The sequence below is a fragment of the Ovis aries genome, chromosome 18 (assembly GCF_016772045.2).
Source record: "Ovis aries strain OAR_USU_Benz2616 breed Rambouillet chromosome 18, ARS-UI_Ramb_v3.0, whole genome shotgun sequence".
Lineage (NCBI taxonomy): Eukaryota > Metazoa > Chordata > Mammalia > Artiodactyla > Bovidae > Ovis > Ovis aries.
The window spans coordinates 28,014,906-28,040,993 of NC_056071.1; the positions used below are offsets into that span (position 1 = coordinate 28,014,906).

General features: G+C 45.5%; 1 protein-coding gene across 2 annotated transcripts in view; it reads left to right on the forward strand.

Moving 5' to 3' along the window:
- OTUD7A (OTU deubiquitinase 7A) overlaps nt 1-26,088 on the forward strand; it is a 388,394-nt gene that overhangs the window by 339,075 nt on the left and 23,231 nt on the right. For both annotated transcript variants that reach the window (XM_060401687.1, XM_042235175.2), the window contains exons 10-11: nt 18,523-18,650; nt 20,675-20,824. In XM_060401687.1, the coding sequence (XP_060257670.1) occupies nt 18,523-18,650; nt 20,675-20,824 (278 nt within the window). The remainder of the gene's footprint in view (nt 1-18,522; nt 18,651-20,674; nt 20,825-26,088) is intronic.

The window sequence follows — 26,088 nt, forward strand, 5'->3', positions numbered from 1 at the left end:
CTAATGTTCTGAGAGATTAATTGACTTACCTCTGGTTTGTAACTGGTGGAGCTAGGATGCAGACCAAGACCTGTCTGAGTCCAGCACCCTGCAGTTTATCAGAGAATACAGTATGACAAGTTTTATAGCTTCTTAAGAAAGAGTACACTGCAGATAGAATATTTTGAGTCCTTGCATATCTGAATTTCTCTTTATTCTGTCTCACCCTTGATGGATAGTTTGGGTATAAATTCTCTTTAAATTCATGATATGAATGATGTCGTGAAAGGTGTTAAATCAGAAAGCTATCAACTTCCTGGCACGCAGTCAAAGTTTGCTAATTTGAAGTGAAACAATTAAATGAAATCCAAAGACTAAATATGTTCAACTAACTTCTTACTCCACCTTTACAGACTGAAAAAGATCTATTCATTAACTCACCATGTATTAATTGCCTGAGGCATGCTGTGCATTTTCAAACACACTATCTCATTCTGTCATCACTGTAACGCTGTGAGATAAAGGTTATAATTCTTATTTAAATATGAGGAAATTTGGAGTCAGGATAAAAATTATTTGCCCAGGGTAATCTGCTGAGTGGAAGAGCTGTAGTTCAAATTCAGGTGTCCTGCCTCCCAGGTCTCCTGGTCCCTGATTCTCCTCCTACCCCTTAGCTCAGAAGCCTCTTTCTGCTCTTATAGAGAATTGGGTTCTTGCTCTTTTCTGTGGGTGATAAAATGAGGCCTCTTTGTTTTCTAGTCTAGTGCCAGGATGTGTTTCAAGGGAGTGTCATTTCAGATCTCAGCCTTCGTTAACAACAGACTAATAAACCTTTGCCATCAGGTATCTTTCTGTGTGAATGTACAGAAAGGTGTTTTCCAACTCAATCTCCCTGGGTCTCCCTTTTCCTCCTCTGCCAAATACTGAAAACCTTTGTAAGCATTAGTTCTATGATAAATTAATGAGAGGAATTACTTTAAATTTTTAAGCAATTTTCAACAACCACTATACTCTTTGGAGGCAGGGAATAAACCAGGACCCTCTCAGTTTGAAGAATACCATGTAAACCCCATTAGGGAAATGAAAATTAAAACCGCTACACACCTATAAGAAAGTCAGAAAAAATTATACTGGCAATACCAGGTGCTGGTGAGAGTGCAAAGCAAATTTTACATCACATTGTTGGTGATATAAAAATGACACAACCGCTCTGGAATACAGCTTGACAAGATTCTTGTAAATTTAAAAACGCTTGCCATATGACCCAGCAGTCCTACTGCTAAGTATTTACCCTAGAGCACTGGTTCTCAGCCAGCAATGATTTTGCCCCCAGGGGACATTTGGCTAGATTTAGGGATATTTTGATTGTCACAACTGGAATGTAGTCTGAATACTGCTAGAATCTACTGGGTAGAAGCCATGGATGCTGCTTAGCCTTCTAAAGTGCACAGCACAGTCCCCCAAACAAAGAAACAGCTAGTCTGAAATTTCAGTAGTGTCAAGATTGAGAAAATCTGCCCCCCAAAAATGAAAATCTGTGTTCACACAAAGTTCCATTCATAATTGCCCCAAACTGGAAACAACTCAAATGTCCTTTGATTAAAAAAAAAAAAGTATATTATGAAATACAATTCAGGAATTAAAAACAAACTACTGATATATGTAACAACTTGCGTGAAAGGATCAGGTCTCAAAAAGTTATGTAGTGTATGTATGGTTTCATTTATATGACATTATCCAAAAGGCAAAACTATAATGATGGAGAACAGATCAGGGTTTCATTTATTTAGAATGAATGTCTGACTTTCCAATATCACTTCTTGAAAAGACTGTTCTTTCATCATTGAATTGCTTTTACGTTTTTCAAATACCTGTAGGCAATATTTATGTGGGTTTGGGAGATTTTTGTTGGTGGGAGATTCTGTATTATGTTCCGTTGAAATATGCACCTGTCCTTTTGACAGTGTCACTTTTATAATAAGTCTTAAAATTAGGTAGCATCACTCCAACTTTATTCTCCTTTTTCAATATTTCTGGTCTTTTTTTCTTTTTTGCTTTCCCATACAGATTTATAGAATCAGCTTGTCTATATCTGAAAAATATTCTGCCAGGATTTTTATTGGTATTACATGAAGTCTATACATGAATTGGAGGACTGAAATCTTTACAATGTTGAGTGTACTTACACATCTTTTTCCAAGTATTAGGTAGACACACTATGCATCTTCATATATTTAAATCTTCTTTGATTTGTTTTATTAGCATTTTATAATTCTCTGCATAAACGTTGTATACATGTTTCAGTTCAGTTCAGTCGCTCAGTCGTGTCCGACTCTTTGCGACCCCATGAATCGCAGCGCTCCAGGCCTCCCTGTCCATCACCAACTCCCAGAGTTCACTCAGACTCATGTCCATCGAGTCAGTGATACCATCCAGCCATCTCATCCTCTGTCATCCCCTTCTCCTGCCATCATCCCCTTCTCCTTCTGCCTCCAGTAAGTCAACTCTTCGCACCAGGTGGCTAAAGTATTGGAGTTTCAGCTTTATCATCAGTCCTTCCAATGAACACCCAGGACTGATCTCCTTCAGAATGGACTGGTTGGATCTCCTTGTAGTCCAAGGGACTCTCAAGAGTCTTCTCCAATACCACAGTTCAAAAGCATCAATTCTTTGGCACTCAGCTTTCTTCACAGTCCAACTCTCACATCCATGCATGACCACTGGAAAAACCATAGCCTTGACTAGACGGATCTTCGTTGGCAAAGTAATGTCTCTGCTTTTGAATATGCTATCTAGATTGGTCATAACTTTCCTTCCAAGGAGTAAACGTCTTTTAATTTCATGGCTGCAATCGCCGTCTGATATATACCTGAATATTTCATTTGAAGCTATTGTAAATGATTGTGTTTTCATTTGGGTCTGCAATTATTCATTGCTAGTTATTGCTAGTTACTGATGTTTGTGACTTTGTATTCTGTGATGTTACTAAACTCATATATCAGTGCTAAGAGGTTTTTAGATTCCTTGGGATTTTCTACACAGATAGTCTATAGATAGTCATAATCAGTGAGTTGGGGTAGGTTTATTTCTTCCTTTCTAATCTCTGTGCCTTTTATTTCTTTTTCTTATTGCACTAACTAGAATTTCTAGAATGATGTTGAGCATACATGATGACAGAGGAAACTCTTCCCTGGTTATCACTCTTAGTCAGAAATCTTTCACCAGTAAGATATTTGTTATAGATTTTTAGTAGGTATTTTTATCAGATTGAGGAAATTTCCTTGTATTTTTTGCTGTTGAGAATTTCTGTCATTAATGAATGTTGAATTTTATCAAATACATTTCTATATCAGTTAATATGATCATGTGGATTTTTTTCTTCTTTAGACATTAATATGGTAGGTTACGTTGGATGATATTTTAATATTGAACCAGGGATTTCATTGCAGGGAATCATTGCATTCCAGGGTTTAATTCCACTTTCTCTTGGTGTATTAAAAGGTTTTCTTTTGTTATTTCAATTTGGCAATATTATGTTGAGAATTTTTGTACCCATTGCCGTGGCAGTTATTGAATATAGTTTCCTGTTTCTGTGCTGCTGTCTTTGTCTAGTTCGGGTCCCAGTGTAATGCTGGTCTCATAAACAAGTTGGAGACAATTGTGTCTCCTTTAGGGCTTCCCAGTGGCTCTAGCAGTAAAAGAATCCACCTGCCAGTGGAGGAGGCCTAAGAGACGCAGGTTCAGTCCCTGGGTTGGAAAGATCCCCAGGAGAAAGGAATGGGCAGAGGAGCCTGGTGGGCTATAGTCCATGGGATTGCAAGGAGTCAGACATGACTGAGCATGCCTATGTGCATGTACACACACACACACACACACACACACACACACACACACACACACACACACCCACCCCTCTATTTTTTCCAGTAAATTGTATATAATTGGTGATATTTTTTCTTTAAATGTTTGGTAGATTCACAAAATCTGTAAATTCATCTGCAATCAGATATTGCCTTTACAGAAGTGTATTATCTATAAATTCAGCCTCTCTAACAGTTACAGAAAATAGAAATAAGTAGTTTTGGGTAGCTTGTTATTTTGAGAAATTGTTCCATTTCATCAAAGTTGTTGAATTTATGTGCATAATATTGTTTATAATTTTCCCTTTTGTAACTTAATACCTCAGGGCGACTTTAGTGATATGCCCTTTCTTTTCAGATTCAGCAGTTAGTGTCTTTTCTTCTTTCTGTCTCTCTCTCTTTTTTTTTTTTTTTTTTGATCTGCAATGTTAAAGTTCTGTCAATTTTATTGATCATTTAAAAGAACCAATTTTGGCTTAATTGCTAGTCCCTGTTGGTTTTTAGATTTAAATTTCATTGGTTTCTGTTCTTACCTTTAGAGTTTCTGCTCATTCTGTTTGCTTTAGGTATATTGCACTGATTTTTCTACTTTATTCAGATGAAAGCTTAGATTATTGATATGAGATTTTTTTTGTAATATATGTATTTGGGGACTATAAATTTCCCTCTTAAGAACTGCTTAGCTGTGTATAACAAATGTTGATAGGTTGCATTTTTATTTTCATTGTTTAAAATATTTTCTAATTTCCCTTGAGATTTTCTCTTTGACTACTGAATTATCTAAAAGTCTGTTATGTAACGTGGCTTTGCTGTCTTTCTTTACTGATTATAGTTTAATTGCATTATGATCTGAGAACGTAATTGGTATGATTTAAGTTATTTTAAATGCCTTCAGTTTTGTGAAGGAGTGAGCGTATTGTCTGTCTTTGTGAATATTCCCTGTGCATTTTAAAAAGATGTGTATTCTGTACTTTGTTGGATAAAGTGTTCTGCTAATGTCCGTTAGATCCAGTCGATTGATGGTTTTGTTCAGATTTTCTATACCCTTGCTGATTTTTTGTCTACTTGTTCTTTCAGCTACTGCGAGAGAAGTTTAGAGCCCTGCAATTACACTTATGGCTGTTTCTATTTCTTCTAAGTATTTTGAAGTCTTATTGTTAAATCCACATTCATTTAGGACTATTCCACCTTCTTTCTGAATTTATCCTTTGATCATTGTATAACATCTCTTTTTATCTGAGGCAGTTTTCTTTGGTCTGAAGTCTACTTTGCCTGATATTGATAAAGCTTCTTGAAATTGATCTTGATTAAATTTTTTATGATCTGTAATTTTCCATCCTTTTATCTTTAACCTACCTGTATCATTATATTTACAGTGAGTTTCTTTAACACAGCAAATAGGTATTATTGACTGTAACAATTTCTATTAACTGCTACATTTATATAATCTGTATTTAATGTAATTATTGATCTGTTTGAGTTTTGGTCTCCTGTTTTATTATTTGTTTGCTTTTTCCCATTGTGTTTTTTGTTCCTCTGTTCCCCTCTCCTTGTTTCAGTTATTTGAATTTTTAAGATTCTATTTTAATTTAATTTTTATGGTTTTAACATCTTTCATAGAGTTTTTAAGTGGTGGCTCAAGTAATTACAATATACATATTTTAAGCAATCCCTTTTGGAATTCAAGTGCAATTCAAAATCCTTGCTACCAAATAGCTCCCTTATTCTCTCCTTTATGGTATAGTTTTCTTATGTATTTCATCTACATACTTTAAATACCCCATCAGCCAATATAATATTTTTAATGTGGATCTTCAAATCTATATTAAAGAACTCAAGAGGAAAAGGATACTCTATTATATGTATACAAATCATGACTATTTCTGTTGTGCTTCCTTCATTTCTGATGTTCCAACATTTTTCTGGTATCATGTTCTTTCAATCCAAACATTTTCTTTTAATTTTTAGGGAGACTTTCTGGTTGTGAATCCCATTACTTATTCTTCATCTGAGAATATGTTTATTTCACCTTTATACCTGAAGGATATTTTTAACGGATAGAGAATTCTATCAGTTGTTTATCATCCTTTTCTTGCAGCACTTTAAAAATCTTGTTTCCCCTTCTTCTCCAGTAGTTCCTGATGAGAAATCTATAGTCACTTGATTTACTATTCCCCTGTTCAGCATATCACTTTTCATCTGGCTACTTTCAGCAATTTTCCTCTGTCCTTAGGTTTCAACAATTTGATTTTGTTGTGTCTGGCCAGGGGTTTCTTTAGGTTTATCCTCATTAGTCTGAGCTTCTTAAATCTGTAGGTCTGAAGTTTTGCCCAGTTTAGGAAGCTTTCAGTCATTATTTCTTCAGGTTTTTTTTTTTTTTTTCTTTTTCAGGGCTCTGTACTCTTTCTCCTTCTGGAACTCTGATGACATGAGTATTACACTTTTGATACTGTCTGAAGTCACTGAAATTCTCCTTTTGTCAGTCTTTTCTTCTCCTTCTTCTTCAGATTGGGCCATCTGTTGATCTATCTTCAAATTTTACTGACTCTTATCCTCTCTCATCCCCAATCCACTATTGAGTCCACTCAGTGAATTTTTTCTTCCAATTACTGTATATTTAATTTCTAACATTTCCATCACTGATTGGAGCATTTTCACAATAACTTCTTTAAAATGTTTGTCAGATAATTCTGACATCTACCAACTCAGAGTTGGTAGTCTTTTGACCGTTCTCTTCCTGGGAAAATGGAGAATTTTTGTGGTTCTTCACGTGTCAAGGACATTTGGATTGCATCCTGGATGTTTTGGATATTACAAGACTCTGAGTCTTGTTAATAATCTATGAAAAATCTTGACTTTTCATGTTAAGCAGGTAGGTTCACGCTGTAAATTTCAACCTGCCTTCTCTGGGCTGCGGTTTTCAAAGCCTTTGCTGTCCTATTTGCCTAAGCCACACATTACACAATCTGTAACCTGAGCAGGAGTCTATTCAGTAATTCCTCAGAGCCTTTGGTGTACTGATTAGGGCAGATCAGATCGATATTCGCCCAGCCCAGAGTTGAAGAGGAGTCCAGGAGTTCATAAACAACCTTATGGGATTGTTCCTGAAGTCCTTCCTGGTTTATAATCTTCCGGGCACGTTCTTGTTCCCTGGGACTCCCTTTTCTGTCTTCCAGCCATAATGTGCTGCTATACACCTAGCCCTGTCCTGCGCCCCTGCTCACGAAGGGTTCATGTATGTTTTACATTGTCTCTCCTTCACATTGCAACATCCTACTGGTGCAGCCAACCCAATCCTCCTTTTTGATTCTCTTCCAAACCGTAGCTCAGTGCTGGCCAGATGGAGCTGCGTGTACCAACAGAGCCAATCCAGGACCAGCAGGTGTGGTGCTGAGCACGTGTGCCTCCACAAACACCCCAGGGGAGACATTCCTGCCTGGGGCCCATGACACCAGTGCCCAGACTCGACCTGTTAGGAGCCAGGGAGCAAAGGCCAGCCCTCTTGGGATGAGTGCTCACACCATTCTCCCACACAGCCTTTGACTGGGATCTGGAGCAGGGAAGGCTGGCCTTCTTAGGGGATCAAGATTCGCTGGAGATGGGGAAGGACAGCAGCATCTGACAGGAATTAGAGCTATGTCATCTACTGAGCACACGCGTGTTACAATATGATCTGTATCGAGCAGGGCTATGAAGCCATCATTATCATCACCAATGGCAGAAAACTGAGATTCAGGAAATTAAATCAGCTCTCAGCATCCCTCAGCCTGGAAGGGACAGAGCCAGGATCTGAACTTGAACCTGACTGCCAGCATAAACCCACACTCTTATCAGATCAGAACACCATGATGCACAGTCATGCAGATGACGCATATCAGGCATGAAGAGCAAGAATCAACAGCTTATCCTGAAATTTGTGATGAAAATAATCAGTTTTGTTCTTTAACCTTTTATAAAGCAATAGCTTACTTTTTCTCCATTGGATGAGACAGGTTATGGAGCCTGAGAGGCTGTTGGAACAAAGAGAAAATGAGACAGAGAGGGGGGCTTTTTCGAGGACTCTTGGGCAGCCCCCACTGAGTGACTGACGTCTCAGGCCTGCATTGTCCCAGTGTGCTGCTCATTGTGCAACTGCTGCTGCTGCTGAGTCGCGGCAGTCGTGTCTGACTCTGTGACCCCATAGACGGCAGCCCACCAGGCTCCCCCGTCCCTGGGATTCTCCAGGCAAGAACACTGGAGTGGGTTGCCATTTCGTTCTCCAAAGCATGAAAGTGAAAAGTGAAAGGGAAGTCGCTCAGTTGTGTCCATCTCTTAGCAACCCCATGGACTGCAGCCCACCAGGCTCCTCTGTCCATAGGATTTTCCAGGCAAGAGTACTGGAGTGGGGTGCCTTTGCCTTCTGACTTTCCACAATTTCATTTCTGTGCTACATAATTTCATAGTATGTTTGCTACTTTTCTTTTTTATTGGGCTTTTTCAGAAATAGCTAGACTCTTAAATGGTTTCCTAATGTACAGTCTCAAAGATATGAATTTGTCAGTCTTTTTTACATTTATTTTTATTTGGCTGCACCAGGTCTTAGGTGTGGCATGCAGGATCTCTCGTTGTGGCTTATGGGATCTAGTTCCCTGATCAGGGATCAAACCCAGGCTTCCTGCATTGCAAGCACGGAGTCCTAGCCACTGGACCACCAGGGAAGTCCCTTAATTCAGTCTTTTAAGGAAACCTGAGTGGCTTGCTGCTGCTGGGAAGTACTCGCCCCTCAGACTGGCACTCCAGGGTCAGGGCTTGGCCTGTTGTGGGAACGGAGGCTTTCTTGCAAATATTCCTCAAGGTTCTTTGACTTCTGTCAGTGAACCAAGCAGGAAGACTATTTGCCTAACAAGTTCTCACATTTGCAAATCTGGAATCCATTCAAATTTCTTAAAGACATTGCTTATTGAAAATATGAGTGAAGCTGTCGCTTCATCTGTCAGGAGCCTTCTCTGACCTTCCTGTTTAAAGAAGCCCCCATTTACCACCATGCTTATTAACATCTGATAATTTTTCTGGTTTCATCATCTGTTAATTGTCTGTCTCTGCCACTGAGACCTGCATACATGTGTACACATGAACACCCACATAGACACACGCCTAGCAACAGTGCTGTCTATCCCTACAGCAGGCACTAAGTATGTATTTGCCACACAAGTGACCCCAGCTTCTTCATTTTAGGCAGTGAGGCGAGTCCTCACCCCCAGGCCACCTTGACCACTATTGAAAAACTCCTTGTCAGAGCCCGAGACCCTCTTGGTCCCCTCAGAGTGCCACCATCCTTCCGTCCTGGGTCCCCAGACCATAACTGTTAGCAAGGTCCTAGATGCCTACACTGTGATGCCTTAGGAAATCTTTTTGAAAAGCTGCCCATCTGGGCAGGCACAGTCCCTGACCAGATACAGAGGCCCACCACAGGGCACTGGCTGGCCTCAGCCCCTGTGAGCCCCTCAGGCTGACTCCTGATTCAGCTCCCTCTCCATCTACGTGTCCTCACGGCTCCAAACCTGCCCAGGAGAAGGGGTCGAGCCCCACCACTGGCAGAAATGCTGCCAGTGACACATATGTGTCAACTGAAAAAAGTGCACAGCGCAAATGTTGAGAATTATGTTTTATTTAGCAAGCAAAACTGAGGGCCTAAGCCCAGGAGGTAGCCTCTCAGATAGCTCAAAGGACGGCTCCAAAGAGGTAAGGGAAGAGCCACGTGGGCGTTTTCACAACACAGACCAAGTAGTCAGAGCATCAGAAGATTACAGTTAATTAAGGAAAAGCAGCATCTGAAAAGAAGTGCGGCCCTTTTCCGTGTATTGGGAAAGTGCAAGAGTCTGGGCTCCCTGAAGTTATTCCTTTGATATGCACCTCAGCTCCCCGGGGCCAGTATCCTGGGCTTTCTCATCCTTAGTGTCCTCCGGATGCACCATCGGGGGTGTCTGCAGCATCTGTTGGTTTGATGGTGGGCATCTTGTCCATCCTGAGTTCCCTCCGAGTTCGCCATCCAGGCAGCTGTAAGGTGATGGTGTGGTGGCTGTGGCGTCCTCTGTTTACGGACGTGGCAGGCAACAGTGTTTTCATTGACACATAACGAGTGCTGTGCAGCTATGGGAGGGGAGGAGACCCGCATACTATGGCACAGGCCTCTCTGGGATGACCCTTAGGAGAAGCAAGGGTCGGCAAAGTCCATGGAGTACCCTGCCTTTCACCTAGAGGTGGTGAGGAGGGTTTTATGTAGAAGCTAGATATGGACATACATTCATAGTCCTGTATATGTGTGTATGCACACACAAACACATATGTGCTTGTATTTTTCAAGTTTTTTATTGAAATATAGTTGATTTACTAATTTACAACCAATATTGTATTGGTTTCAGGTATACAGCAAAGTGATTTGGTTGCACATATATACATATTCTTTTTCAGATTCTTTTCCATTACAGGATTATAAGATACTAAGTATAGTTTCCTGTGCTATATCATAGGACTCTGTTGTTTATATTTTTATATATAGTAGTGTGTATCTGCTAGTCCCAGACTCCAAATTTATCCCTTCTAACACCTTTCCCCTTTGGCAACCATAAGTTTGTTTCCTATGTGGGTCTGTTTCTGTTTTGTAACAAGTTCATTTGTATCAATTTTTTAGATTGCACAGATAAGTGATATCGTATGGTATTTGTCTTTCTCTCTCTGACTTGACTTGACTTAGTATTATCATCTCTAGGTCCATCATGTATGCTTTTATTTTCGGATGAGAGGGTACACAGGATACAGATAACTATGTCACAAAGAGAATCACCATGGATGCAGTAACTATACAACTTATCTAAATTGGTACATTGTGGAGAGTGAGAGTGGCCACCAGCCTTCAGTTCAGTTCAGTTCAGTTGCTCATTTGTGTCTGACTCTTTGCGACCCCATGAATCGCAGCACGCCAGGCCTCCCTGACCATCACCATCTCCCGGAGTTCACTCAGACTTGCGTCCATCGAGTCAGTAATGCTATCCAGCCATCTCATCCTCTGTCGTCCCCTTCTCCTCCTACCCCCAGTCCCTCCCAGCTTTTTGGAAAGTCTTTTCCAATGAGTCAGCTCTTCATATGAGGTGGCCAAAGTACTGGAGTTTCAGCTTTAGCATCATTCCTTCCAAAGAAATCCCAGGGTTGATCTCCGTCAGAATGGACTGGTTGGATCTCCCTGCAGTCCAAGGGACTCTCAAGAGTCTTCTCCAACACCACAGTTCAAAAGCATTAATTCTTTGGTGCTCAGCCTTCTTCACAGTCCAACTCTCACATCCATACATGACTACTGGAAAAACCATAGCCTTGACTAGATGGACCTTAGTCGGCAAAGTAATATCTCTGCTTTTGAATAGACTATCTAGGTTGGTCATAACTTTTCTTCCAAGGAGTAAGCGTCTTTTAATTTCATGGCTGCAATCACCGTCTGCAGTGATTTTGGAGCCCCAAAAAATACAGTCTGACACTGTTTCCCCATCTATTTCCCATGAAGCGATGGGACCAGACGCCATGATCTTCATTTTCTGAATGTTGAGCTTTAAGCCAACTTTTTCGCTCTCCTCTTTCACTTTCATCAAGAGGCTTTTTAGCTCTTCTTCACTCTCTGCCATCAGGGTGGTATCATCTGCATATCTGAGGTTATTGATATTTCTCCCGGCAATCTTGATTCCAGCTTGTGTTTCTTCTAGTCTAGCGTTTCTCATGATGTACTCTGCATAGAAATTAAATAAGCAGGGTGACGATATACAGCCTTGATGTACTCCTTTTCCTATTTGGAACCAGTCTGTTGTTCCATGTCCAGTTCTAACTGTTGCTTCCTGGCCTGCATACAGATTTCTCAAGAGGCAGGTCAGGTGGTCTGTATTCCTATCTCTTTCAGAATTTTCCATAGTTTATTGTGATCCACACAGTCAAAGGCTTTGGCATTGTCAATAAAGGAGAAATAGATGTTTTTCTGGAACTCTCTTGCTTTTTCCATGATCCAGCGGATGTTGGCAATTTGATCTCTGGTTCCTCTGCCTTTTCTAAAACCAGCTTGAACATCAGGAAGTTCACGGTTCACATATTGCTGAAACCTGGCTTGGAGAATTTTGAGCATTACTTTACTAGTGTGTGAGATGAGTGCAGTTGTGCAGTAGTTTGAGCCTTCTTTGGCATTGCCTTTCTTTGAGATTGGAATGAAAACTGACCTTTTCCAGTCCTGTGGCCACTGCTGAGTTTTCCACATTTGCTGGCATATTGAGTGCAGCACTTTGACAGCGTCATCTTTCAGGATTTGAAATAGCTGTACGGGAATTCCATCACCTCCACTAGCTTTGTTCATATTGATGCTTTCTAAGGCCCACTTGACTTCACATTCCAGGACGTCTGGCTCTAGATGAGTGATCACACCATCATGATTATCTGGGTCGTGAAGATCTTTTTTGTACAGTTCTTCTGTGTATTCTTGCCACCTCTTCTTAATATCTTCTGCTTCTGTTAGGTCCAGACCATTTCTGTCCTTTATCGAGCCCATCTTTGCATGAAATGTTCCCTTGGTATCTTTAATTTTCTTGAAGAGATCTGTAGTCTTTCCCATTCTGTTGTTTTCCTCTATTTCTTTGCATTGATCTCTGAAGAAGGCTTTCTTATCTCTGCTTGCTATTCTTTGGAACTCTGCATTCAGATGCTTATATCTTTCCTTTTCTCCTTGGCGTTTCGCTTTTCTTCTTTTCACAGCTATTTGTAAGGCTTTCCCAGACAGCCATTTTGCTTTTTTGCATTTCTTTTCCATGGCGATGGTCTTGATCCCTGTCTCCTGTACAGTGTCATGAACCTCTGTCCATAGTTCATCAGGCACTCTCTCTATCAGATCTAGGCCCTTAAATCTATTTCTCACTTCCACTGTATAATCATAAGGGATTTGATTTAGGTCATACCTGAATGGTCTAGCGGTTTTCCCTGCTTTCTTCAATTTCAGTCTGAATTTGGTAATAAGGAGGTCATGATCTGAGCCACAGTCAGCTCCTAGTCTTGTTTTTGTTGACTGTATAGAGTTTCTCCATCTTTTGCTGCAGAGAATATAATCAATCTGATTTCGGTGTTGACCATCTGGTGATGTCCATGTGTAGAGTCTTCTCTTGTGTTGTTGGAAGAGGGTGTTTGCTATGACCAGTGCATTATCTTGGCAAAACTCTATTAGTCTTTGCCCTGCTTCATTCAGCATTCCAAGGCCAAATTTGCCTGTTACTCCAGGTGTTTCTTGACTTCCTACTTTTGCATTCCAGTCCCCTAGAATGAAAAGGACATCTTTTTTGGGTGTTAGTTCTAAAAGGTCTTGTAAGTCTTCATAGAACCATTCAACTTCAGCTTCTTCAGCATTACTGGTTGGGGCATAGACTTGGATAACTGTGATATTGAATGGTTTGCCTTGGAAACGAACAAAGATCATTCTGTCATTTTGAGATTGCATCCAAGTACTGCATTTCAGACTCTTTTGTTGACCATGATGGTTACTCCATTTCTTCTGAGGACTTCCCTGAGCAAAATAGGAGGTGTGGACACCCCACCTTGGGGAGGGCGATAGGGAACTTGTCCTGGGGGGGCCTGCACCCAAGCTGCCCCTCTGTGTGGCTGGGTGACTGCCCTTGGGCAAGACCTCACTGACTGCCCAGACTGGATTCCTTGTCGATGACATGGGCTCTTGCTGGGATGCCCTCTAAGGTTGTTACTGCCATTTAAGCCAGGACATCCCCAAATCTGCACTGTACCTTTTCATTCCTGCCACCAGCTTCAGCGCCATCTGGACTCGCTCCACCATCCTTGCGTCTTGGTCCCACCGCCTCTGCTGAGGGAACCCATCTTTCTCAGGGGGTTTTCACTGGTGGGTGGGTGTCCCTGTGCTCCTGATCCCCTCTCCCCAGGTACACACTGAAGTAAAGGGCACACATTTGTTGTGGCCTAGGGCCTGTGAGGAAGCTCTCAGACACACCCAAGTGTGAGCACGAAGCAGTTACATTGCATGTTAGTCTTCTTAACCAATAACTAAATGTTTTAGGGATGTTAGGTGTCTTTTCCCAGAGGCAAGATTCTGTTTACAATCCCGCATCTAGCATTGCTCAGTAAACTCACAGGAAGTTGATGCGAAGTCTTGGGACGAGAAGTGGACTTGAGTATTCAGGACGGGCTTTGCTGGAGCTGATTTCTACCAGCAGGCTCAGTCACAGTAACTCACACACACAGGTCACTGTTCCAAAGTCTTCTCCCATTTGCCCATTTGCGCCTCAGAGGAGCCTGAGGAGTCGTCAGGCCAAATTCCCAGCCTGCATTCAATGAGCAGGAATATTTGCTGAGGCTCCAGAAGCAGAAGGGCGTGGCGGTGGTGCTGAGGGGAAAGCACAGAGTGAGGACCCACCCCCAGCTCAAACCTGCTCCCTGTGCCCTGGGAGCAAGGAGCCGGAGCAAGTAGGGAAGGACTTGGAGTTTCTCCAGCTGCCCCCAGGGTGGAGCTGGGACACTTTCTTCCACCTTCTGGGCCACTGAGCAGAATCACAGTTGACCTTTGGCTCTCATGTTCAACACCAAGACAGGATTTGCTCTGCTTTAGGCTCATCTCCATAACCCTCTTCCAGTTGGGCTTGCACCCCCATCACTGCTGCCTGTGTCCAGCTATGAGGCTTGCAGATGTAGGTGGTGCAACCACATTCCCCAACCCTAGCACAGATCTGGGACGGATGGACAGACAGGTGGGTGGGTGGATGGACAGATGGATGAACAGAAGGATGAATGCATGTGTTCATGGATGGGTGAGTATATGCATGCATGGATGGATGGACCGAAGCATGCATGCATGCATGGATATGCGTGTGACATTGTGTTAGACTCGGTGTGTGTATGTTTTAACATGCTCCTCTTTTGTGTCCCTTCCTTCCCTGAAAAATTCAGTCCTAAATCCATAAGGTTCATCAAAGCAATATGAGCATCTGCAGTGGGCAGGGTGTGGGGTGGCAGGACACAGAGGACTAAGGCCAGGGTGTCAGAGCCAGATGGAGTGAAGAGGGCAACTCAGGGGAAGGGCAACATCACTGGTGGAGATTTGGAGAAAGGAGTTAGAAGAAGAATGAGCTCTGGGGTGTTAGACTGGAATGAGCAGTATTAGGGGACTCAAAGTTTCAGATAGATGGGTAATAGATGGATAGATAGATGATAGATAGGTAAATAGATAGATAATGGATAGATAGACAGATAATACATGGATAGATAGATGAAAATGTTTGTGTATTCATGTGAGAGTACAAACACACACACGTCTCCCAGCTCTATTTACCGAGTCTAGGGGAAGTGACATTAGCAATAATCATATTTTGGCTTCTAAACACCATTATCCACCATTTGAAAAAAAAACAGAAATGGCTAAATCCAGGGCTGAGACAGAAGAGATATAAGATGAATCTTCTTGACTGAAAAATATATACAACCTAACAGTTGAGAGTGATGGTTTATTCAGTGGACCAAACTGAGGACTTAAGCCTGGGACACAGCCCCTCAGAGAGCTCGAAGAGATTGCTCTAAGAGGAAAGTAGGTGAAACAGGATATAGGTGTTTTTTGTAACAAAGACCAAGTAGTCAGAACATCAAAAGATTACCAAACCTCTAAGGAACTTAGTGCTTTTGTCGGGGGGAGATGCGAGAGTCTGGCTCACGGATTACTTTGATGTACACCTCAGCTCTCTAGGGCCAGTATCCTGTGTTTGCGCATCCGAAGTCCACTCGGGGTGTATCACCGGGAAGAGGGGGGTGGCTGCAGCAGCTGACTGCTAGATGGTGTTGGGGGGCATCCTGCTTTCATCCTGAGTTTCCTCAGGGCCCACCGTGGGGGCAGCTATAATGACTGATGGCTGCAACACCCTTTGTTTACTGATATGGCAGGCAACATTTTCAGTTCACAACCTGGACCACCTCCTCCTGCTGAAAAGCAAGGATGTGCTCTAAATAGTGACAGGGGCTGTCACATAGCCGTAGATCCCACTTGAAAGAGCTCCAGTGACCAGGTGGGTATCTGAGCATTAGAATAATCACACTGATGGGTTATAGCCCACTGAATCAAATAAAAGCCCAGAATCTAGACTGATATCAATAAATGGTATCAAGGCTTGGTGAGGAGTAGAGTATGTCTATAGGTTCCAAGTTCCTTCCCATAAAATGCTTATTATGGATGGGAAGTGAGCAGCTCTGCAAGGGGAGCCTGGCTGATGGCCCCGAGAGGGATCCAGTCAACGCCAGGCCACCCGACTGGACACCACTAAAAGGATGCATCATAAGCCAATCTGCTCTGATTGTGAGAAAATACAAACCCAGACCACGGACATCGAGATTGCCAGGAGAAATATCACCAACCTCAGGTATGCAGATGGTACCACTCTAATGGCAGAAAGTGAAGGAGAACTAAAGTGCTTCTTGATGAGGGTGAAAGAGGAGAGTGAGAAAACTAGCTTAAAGCTCAACAGTCAAAAAACAAAGATCACTGCATCCAGTCCCATCACTTCATGGCAAATGGAGGAAAAAGTGGAGATAGAGGCAGATTTTATTTTCTTGGGCTCCAAGATCACTGCAGATGGTGACTACAGTTATGAAATTAAAACACACTTGCTCCTTGGAAGAAAAGTTATGACCAACCTAGACAGCATATTAAAAAGCAGAGATATTAATTTGCCAACAAAGGTCCATCTTGTCAAAGCTGTGATTTTTCCATTAGTCATTTACGGATATGAGAGTTGGACCATAAAAAGGCTGAGCACTAAAGAGTTGGTGCTTTCGAACTGTGGTGCCAGAGAAGACTCTTGAGAGTCCCTTGGACAGCAGGGAGATCAAAGCAGTGAATCCTAAAGGAAATCAACTCTGAATATTCATTGGAAGGACTGATGCTGAAGCTGAAGCTCTAATACATTGGCCACTTGATGTGAAGAGCCAACTCACTGGAAAAGACCCTGGGAAAGATTGAGGGCAGGAGCAGAAGTGGGTGACAGAGGATGAGATGGTTGAATGGCATCACTGACTCAAAGGACATGAGTTTGAGCGAACTCCAGGAGATAGCAAAGGACAGGGAAGCCTTGCATGCTGCAGTCCATGGGATCACAAAGAGTCAGACACGACTTAGTGACTAAACAACAATAAATGAACATTCTACACAATACCAGGCCTGTGGTCTTCAAAACAGCCCAGGTCCTAAAAGTCAAGTACCCTGAGGAATGTTCCAAACTGAAGACAGAGCTTCAGAGACAAGCTAAAGAGACACTACAGACGAATACAGCACACCGTCCAGAGCTGGAGCTTTTATTTCAAAGGCCTTGCTGGGGCAGCTGGCACATGGTGACTAGGGTCTTTAACCGGGATCACATGCATCAGTGCATTCGTGATTAGATGAATTCCAGAGTCTGATGGTTACACAGGAGAGTGTATCATAGAAACGTAACGTAACCTTCACAGGAAATGCACACAAAGTTCTACCAGGGTAATGGGATTTCAGGCTGATAATCTACTTTCAAATGGTCCAAAAGGAAAAAAAAATTATCCAACTTTTTTGTGAGCTTTTGGGTATTGCCATTTTTTTAAGCATTAAAATAAAGTATATTGAATCACCAAAAAAAAAAAAAAAAAGGAACAGAAAAAACCGCAGGTGCAATAACAACAAAACTCCAAGGTGATTGTGAGGCATCCCTGGGGATGCAGAGCCTTTGTTCTAGAAGCCACTCAAGCAGTTGACCACAGGCTGTGCACACAGAGCCCTTCCCCCAGGCAGCCCCACCCTGGAATCCTCAAGTGGGTCACACTTGCTAACTCTCACCCCCACCTACTCCAGTCATCAGAGATCACCCTCAGTTAATTCAGAGCACCCTCTACCTTCAAGTGCCCCAGAGGCCCCATCAAGCTGGGGGCACTGGCTCTCCCCTGTCCATGCTTCTTCCCTTTGGGGCAGCCTGGTTGTTGAGGATATCAAGGCTACAGTCCTCTGCCCATGTCCTAGAGTCCTGAGTGATGCAGATTTTGGAGCCTGCTCTCTCCCTGAGCCTCAGACAAGAGCCAGGGGACAGGCTGGGGAGAGTCCAAGTGGCTTGGCTGGGCAATCTGTCACTCCCTCCGCTTCACTCAAGGAAGCCTTCTCACCGCCCTCTTCAGTCAGTATTCCCTAGAAAGGCCCACAGATCTTGGTAGCAGTGGTCCCACCAGCCCATCAAATGTACCCAGGCATACCTGCGGCCCTGAGGGTAAAGCTTCAGCCTAAGCTGCTGGATGTGGGCATGAGCCCAAGGGGGAGCCTCCATTCCTCCTCAACCCCCTAGAGAACCAGCCCCCATGTGGCCACCTACTCTGAGCAGGATGCCTCTGCACCAGGGAGACTGCATCTTAAAGGGGGCTCACCTCCCACGTTGCCAGGTTCTCTGCCTCAGCTTCTCTCCTGAGACCACCCAGCCAGGGTAGGGGTGGAGAGCTGGGTCCAGTGTGCTTGCTGCCATCAAGTGGTGTGGAGGGAGGTGGCCCCAGATGACTTCAGATGGCCGAGACGGCCAGGGTCTGTGCAAGGAAGGGCCACGGGGAGGTGTTCTATCCTCCGCTCTCCCCCCTGACTTGGTCCAGTGACAGGCTTGCTTCACTGTGTCCCCAGCATGGACAATGCCGAAGACCCAGTGTACGAGAGTCTGGAGGAGTTCCACGTTTTCGTCCTTGCCCACATATTAAGGAGGCCCATCGTCGTCGTAGCAGATACGATGCTGAGGGACTCAGGTGGGGAAGGTAAGTTTACCCGTAATGAAACAGATGTATTTTATTCATCACCCGGAAAGTGTAGCATCCCAAGGAAGGGACAGTTGAACATAACGGCTGAGCCTCCAGAAAGACACAGAACCTTACTGTGCCTGAACAAAGACTTTATTATTTCTCCTCAACTCCATGCTTTTTCCTCCCCATGCAGGGGTGGTTACTCTTCTTTTATCCTTTTTTGGCCACACCACTCAACTTGTGGCATCTTAGTTCCCTGACCAGGGATTGAAACTGGGACCTTGCCAGTAAGAGCCCAGAGTCCTAACCATTGAACTTTCAGGGAGTTCCCAGGAGGATTACTCTTGGCTGTCCATCCACCCTGTGTTTTGATGGCAGGAGAAATCTGGCTGAGTAGGGGTCAGGATGAACCCCAAGGGGCTCCTGGCCCCACCAGTTGCCCATGCCCTCCAGTAGTGCCAGCCTTGTCCCAGGGCCACTCAGCCACTCCAGTCCCCTCCTGCCCCCATTACATGTTTTAAGAAGAAACAAGAAAGGCGCAAAGTGCAAGTCACCCAAAAGGCTGTGATGGGACCAGAGCTGGGGAGAAGGAGGAAGGAATGGAAGGCTTTCCAGGGCTGGTAACTGCTTCACGGCCCATCACACACCCTCTCCCTCGGCCAGGCCAGTACTTCCCAGGGTGGACACTGCCTCCCACTTATTAGACGAAAACCCCGAAGCCCAGAGAGGCCACACAATGTGCCCCCACCCCTGGCTGAAGCTTTGGAGGAAGCAGGATTGACCCAGGGAGAGGGCTCCAGGCATGTTTTCCCTCCAGCCTTTCTGCTAGAGCCCACAGGATACCACCTATGGGCTCTTTGGAGAAGAGGGACCAGAAGGGTCATTCCAGTGCAAGTGCCCTGCCTCTCGTGGCTGGTATGACCACAGAGGGCAGGGGCCTGGGGTACATTGGTCACTTCCAGTGACACAGGCCTGCCGAGGTCCACAGCTCTTTGGGTGCAGAGCCAGGCCTCCCCTCAGGGTCCCTATACTCATCAGATCCCACAAGGCTGGGTCCACACTTCTTCCCTTGTCCTGTAGTCCTCTCCAAGTTTGGACCTACCTTGCCTCTCAACAGAGAGAGGCCAGAAGCACAGTCACTGATATAGACAGAGGAAGGGTGAGGAGGAATCCTGAGCTCATCAAAGTTATCCACGAGGTCGATTGTCCTTTACTTCCACTCAGAGAAGGTCTGTGAGTCACTGACTCCAAGGCCAAGAGACAAGGTCCTTTGTGATTAAAAAGCAGAGGCCATATCAGGGCATGCATTTCTAGTATTTACTGTATCTCAGTAAGAATTTAGGCCTTTTCCCCCTTTTGGTAAGGAAATGAACAAGATTGTCCCAGTTGCTAAAGGAGCCAATCCCCATCTCTCATTTCCCATCTTACTTAGGACTTGGGCCTGGAGTGCTCTCATTGAGTTTCTCAAAACCTAGAACAGACAAGCTCTGGAGCAGCACAGATATTGTTCTGTGTGCAGGTGCTTTTGTGAACACAGGAAAACACAGGTTTCCAGGTAGCCATTAGTGCACATCCTGGCTGACCGCCTAGGGCAGGTGTTTTGATCACCTGAGCACGCCTCAGGGCGGCAGGCAGGCTCGGCAGGTCACAGCAGAGTCCCCTCAGCCCTGGTCCTCTTGTTCCCGAGGTACAGCCTGACAAGGCACCGGGACAAACAGGCCAGGAGGACGCTGCCCAGGGAGGCAGGTTGGGGAGGGTGCCCTGTCAGGCACAGGACTCGGGGTCTAATAAGCCTGGCCCCCGTGAGCTGGGCTTCCTAATCCATCGTGGGCTGAGCAACACCCGGCTTCCAGGGAGCTCCTGCTGGGAGGAGGCCCCTCTACTGTGGCGTGGATCATGGATGATGACAGCACGCAGGGCTGCAGCCTGAGCCCACCCTCCGATCCCTCTGTCCTGCCACCTCCCCCGGGTTGGTGAGGGCTGCTGTCCGTGCCCCCTCCAGCTCCACGTGCCCTCCTCACCTTGGTTTGTGTCTGCAGCGTTCGCTCCAATCCCCTTCGGAGGGATTTACCTGCCTTTGGAGGTACCTCCCAACAGATGCCACTGCTCACCTCTGGTTCTTGCCTACGACCAAGCGCATTTCTCTGCCCTTGTGTCCATGGAGCAGAGAGACCAGCAGAGAGAACAAGGTATGCCTGCTGCCCCTTGACAGTGGTGGGGACAGAGGGGCCAGGAGGGCAGGAGGTGGAGTGTGGAGCCCTTCCTTGAAAAGTGCACTCAGCAGTGATGGGTTTTGCCTAAAACTACCATATGCATGCAAAAAATATCATTGAAAATACTGCCATTTGCAGCAACGTGGATGGAATGGATTTAGATCATCATTATCATAGATAATCATACTAAAAAGCTTAGATTATCATACCAAGTGAAGTAAGTCAGAGAAAGACAGATCATATGATATCACTTACACAAGGAATCTAAGAAATTATACAAATGAACTTATTTACAAAACAGAAACAGACTTACAGACATAGAAAACAAACTTATGGTCACCAAAGGAAGAAGTGGGGAAGGATAAATTAGGATATACACACTACTATATATAAAATAAACAACAAGGACCTACTGTATAGACCTAGACTCAGTATTTTCTAATAGCCTCTAAGGGCAAAGAATCTGAAAAAGAATATATATAACTGAATCACTTCATGATGAAATTGGTAGTTCTGTCACCCTTATCTAGCCTTTACTGTGGTTCCCTTCACTTCTTCACATATTTTATATGGATGTAGTTAATCTCAGATGTAAATTTTAAAAGCTGTTCTAGTGCAGTCACATAACTACAGCTCACTTTCTTTGTAAATAAAGTTTTATTGGAACATAGGCACACTCATTCAAAGGCGAATTATCTGTGGCTACTGCTTTTGTACGCTAAGAGCAGTTGAGAAGCAGTGTCAGAAACTGCGTGGCATGCAGGGACGAAACCATTTACTAATGAGCGCTTTATGAACAGTGTTCGCCAGCCTCTGCAGGAAGCTTAGAATCAAAAGATGGACATTTCCATTCAAATCATTACGTGGGAGCTTCCTGTCATTTCGGTGCTGCAGAAAGTCTTACCAAGCTGGGCCCACAGGGTGTGCACTGCACAATCCCAGCCAGTCACATAGACTTGTGTGGGGCCTGTCTTTAGTTAGCGCGTTATGTGTCTGTTGTAGAGATGGTGGGATTTTGTTTGAAATGTTAACTGCTGATGGATGTGTGATTAACTGAGCAACAAAGGGGGAGCTCTTCCTTTTTCACTCTGTGTCTGGTTAGACAGAGAACCCTCAGGGGACCAAAGGAAGGAAAGGCTGAGTGATTTCAGGGTCCCTGCCGTTGGATGTGGTCCCAGGAAATCTGTGCTGGCTCATCCCGTGGTGATGTGAGTCCAGAGGGAAGGGAAGCAGGCTGCAGCCAGCCGAGGGGATATCACGGCCTTTTCCTGAGCCGTTTACGGGCGTCTCACTTTAGCCACATTTAGACCTTTTCTGTTGTCTGTCTGCATTTTGGCCAGTGAGAGCTGGCACCTCCCTCGTGGCTTCCGGCTCTTCTCAAAGCTCACTGTGGCTCTTAGAAGACAAGAGGGTCCTTTCTCAGCCTCACCCTATCGGCAAATGATTGAAAAGACCAAAAGCCTGTCACTTAGATGTTAGCCATGAGTAGTAGGTCAGCAACTCCTAACCAGGCAACTCAGAAGTCTAGTCTTCTATTGAACTGTAAAAAAAAATGAAAAAACTATAAAAGAAAGATGAAATAATAAAACCATTATATCAAGGTGAAACATTGTAGAAACAGCATGTTGCATATAAATTTTGGAGAATTTGAATAAAATTGGCTGTGTTTTATTTCAAAATTTAAAAATGAGGGCCCCTTCTCAGGACTGGGGGTCCAGGCCACTCATCCCATCTCACAGACTCTCTGGTAAGGGGAAGATGGTGGTCGCAGGGCCTTCCAAGCCGAGTCCCGTCCTCACGGAAGACACTGAGCTTTCTCTCAGGCCTTCCAGGTGCTGCTTTTGGATGCTTTCCAGGCCAGTGTGAAGGTGCTTGTCGACAAAAGGACAAATGTGGAGGAGTTCCACAGCTTAGCAGGGAGTGTTACAGAGGTATGGGCGGTTTCACCTCTGAAACCTTGCTTTCCCATGAGTGGGCTCTGGTCCCAGCGTGGTGTCTGAGGGGCTGTGCCGTGGGCTCCTCCAGCTCCCCCTGCTGGCTCCCTGCTCGTAGTGGTGCGGTCCCTGCCTCCGCGGTCTTCATGTGACCAGGGCTGCACATTGACCCATTCAGTTCTCACAGCCACGGCACAAGCAGAAGCACGGCACGTGTGGGTGGCTCCCACTGGCTGGGTAGCCTCTGTGCTGCACGTCAGGCCCTCACACATTGAGAGAGAACACGAATGCTCTACAGACTCTGAGGCTTTAAGTATTGCTGCCAACACGTCCCCTGTGCCATCCTCGCTAGTGCATACTGGTGGGCGAAACCGTGCTTCCTGCTCTTCCCATTGGCCTGAAGCCCAGTGGTCCTACATGCCCGGGGCTGAGGGTCCATTCAGTGATGCTGCCTATTGCTTGCAGGTTTGAAGGAGCCAAAGATTAAGTGTCCTTGTCTTGGGCCCTCACCACCTTGTAAGGGAGATAGGCAACCCCACCAAGCCACACTCTGTACAAGGCAGTATATGCCCCAGACAGTCACAAGCTCCATTCAGCAAGAGAGTGATTATTCTAACTGGAAAGAATGGGCAGATGGAGCGGAGCAAAAGTGCTGTGCCAGTGCAGGCATGTGGCTGGCGTGCTGCTGGTGCAGCCCCGCAGGCACCTGTCATGGAGGCAAGGCGGCACTGGGCCTGGGTGCTGCCACAGCCTCACCGTGTGCCCCGCGGTGCCTGTCGCCTTCTCTGTTGTGCAGTGACACCCACCTTCCTGGTTTGCCTCCCCTAGTTCACCCTCATCAGCCCCACCCCATCCTCTGCCCTTTCTCTTCCACCCATTTTCCCGTTGGTCTCTTTCTAGCTGGACATGTGCAAGGACCTCATCATTTAGTTGTGAAGTGACCACCAAGGGATAGTCCCTCCACACACTGAAGTTCTCAGTCACCCCTGGGAACGGTGCCACCTGTCCCAGAATCAGGCCTGTCCCCCGATCCGTACATGTTCCTTCAAAGATAAACCTAAAGGCCTCGATTGGCCCCCTTCCTGGCCACCCAGTGTCTCCCTGAAAGGATCTGCTGTGGGCAGGAGCAACAGAGCAGACAGTGTCCGAGGAGCCATCACCAGAGGAAGTCTACCCCACAGTTCTGCGGGGTACTGTCCTACCTTCTGGCTGACATCAGAGACTGCCTGCAGCTTTCCACAAATACCAGATCCTAGCAGTTCCAACATTGTTACCTGGTGGTTGGGGATGGTGGTGAGAAACTGAAAAAACATTAGGAATCTGCTTAGGGAACAGGCTTATCCTCTCTTCTCAGCCTTTATGAGGCCAAGAAAGTGGAAGCAACCACATGTGTTAGCACCCAAAAGAAGATGACTAAATAGCATCGGGCTGCAAGGGTGGTCGCTGCTCTGCTTCTGTAACAGGGAGTCCTGAGGTAGGTGGTCCAGGGCTGGTGCATCAGCCCTAGACTTCCTCAGGGACTCAGGCCCCAGCCTCTCCCTGTTCCACCATCCTGATCATGTGATTTCAGCCTCATGGTTATAGAATAGATGCCATAGCACCAAGCATCACATCCACAACCCAGGCTGGGCCAAATGGCTCTTTTCTTGAAGTTTAGTCATTTTATTTTAGAAGAACACCTTCCTCCAGTACCTGTGCTGGCATCTTACGAACAAAGGCTGAGCTCCACACTTGCAGTTGTCCAGCTGCAGAGCAACCTGAGAAATGAGTGCATCAGAGGAAGAAGGGGATAAGGTAGTAAGTGGGGGTTCACTGAGCCAGCTCTGAATCAGGGAGAGAATGTGATGTTACCAGGCAGTTGCATCTGGACTCCCCTCTTTATTTCACCAGCAATGACCACTTACCTAGGGAAGGGCAAAAGTGCAAAAAAAAAAAAAAAAAGGGTTCTTCACCCACTCGGGCCCTCATCTGGAAATAAACCACATAGGCTATTAGGCTCTCAATCCCCGAAAAAACAGTGGTGCATGAAGCTGTCAGTGCTGTGCTCCTTAGGAGAAAATCCAGTTTATTAAGTGCAGAAAGAAAAGCAGCCCTCCTCGCAGGCCAGGCACTGCCTGTGGATGTCAGGTTTGGGGCTGACCAGTGAGGGTGGCACAAGCACCAGGCATCCACCCATGGCCGTGCCCCCATTGGAGGAGGGGCAGGGACGGGTGGGTGGTCCCACTAAGAGCCAGAGCCAGGCTTGGCTCCCAGCGACTGACTTGATGGCACATTCCTATGCCTCCGACGTCTGCATGCCACCAGGGAGTTTATGCTCGGAGGTTTTCTCTCCTAGAGCCCTGGGCTTATGCCAGGACAACCTCCCCAAAGCAGTCAGAAGCCTTCTGATCCTGCTGAAGTGAGACCTCGGCCTGGTGAGGGGCTTCTCACTCCCTCCTTCCAGAAGGTCTCCAGCTCTGTACCTTTAGGCTGGGTTACACTCTGCCCCCCAGGAGTTGCCCAGGAAGCTCTTTACAGACTCTGACGTCACCACTCCTGTAGCATCCTTGCTACGAGGACCAAGGATGCTCCGTGAGAGGAAAGGTGGTGAGGAAACCATCCTCCTCCTCCCTGCCCTTCCCTGCCATGCCTCCCTCCATTCACAGGGCTCCCTGGTGATGGTTAGAACCCCTTCGGCTTTGGCTGCACGTCACCAAAACCCAACTCAAGGTGGCTCAGGCAGTTAGGGGGCTGGTTCTCACACACACTCGACAGTGTGGGGCAGGCAAGTGCCCTGGGGCAGGTGGGACATTCAGGAATGTCGGAGATGACCAGGTCACTCTGCCTCACCTGCAGCCTCCTCACCTTTTGTTCCAGAGAAGCACCTGCCCCCACCCCCCAGCAGCAACCGGGTCCTGTTTGACCCCAGATTCCCATGTCTAAAAGGACTACCTGATCTGGGACAGGAAGTACACACAAAGATCCTAGTGCGTCTTGTCCTGGAAGAAACAAGGGGTGGTGTCGGGAGGGCTCCTGGGCCAATGGATGAGGCTCCCACAGGGGAGGTGGACAGTGAGGACCATCACTGGAAGGAGTGGTACCACGAGGAAGTTACTTCAGTCCATGGCCTCATAATGACCCTCAGGGAAAGTTTTCCTCATCAGTTCTCCAGGAAGCTCGGGGCCATGCGTGGCCTTGGAGACTGGTAAATAGCAGGAACGCATCAGACCAGATCCTGCATTCCGTCGGTGACTTGGTGACGGGTCCTTTGTCTGAGTTAAGGCGCCCTGGCTTGCCATGAAGGGAGAGGCAGTCTCGGTAAGGTCT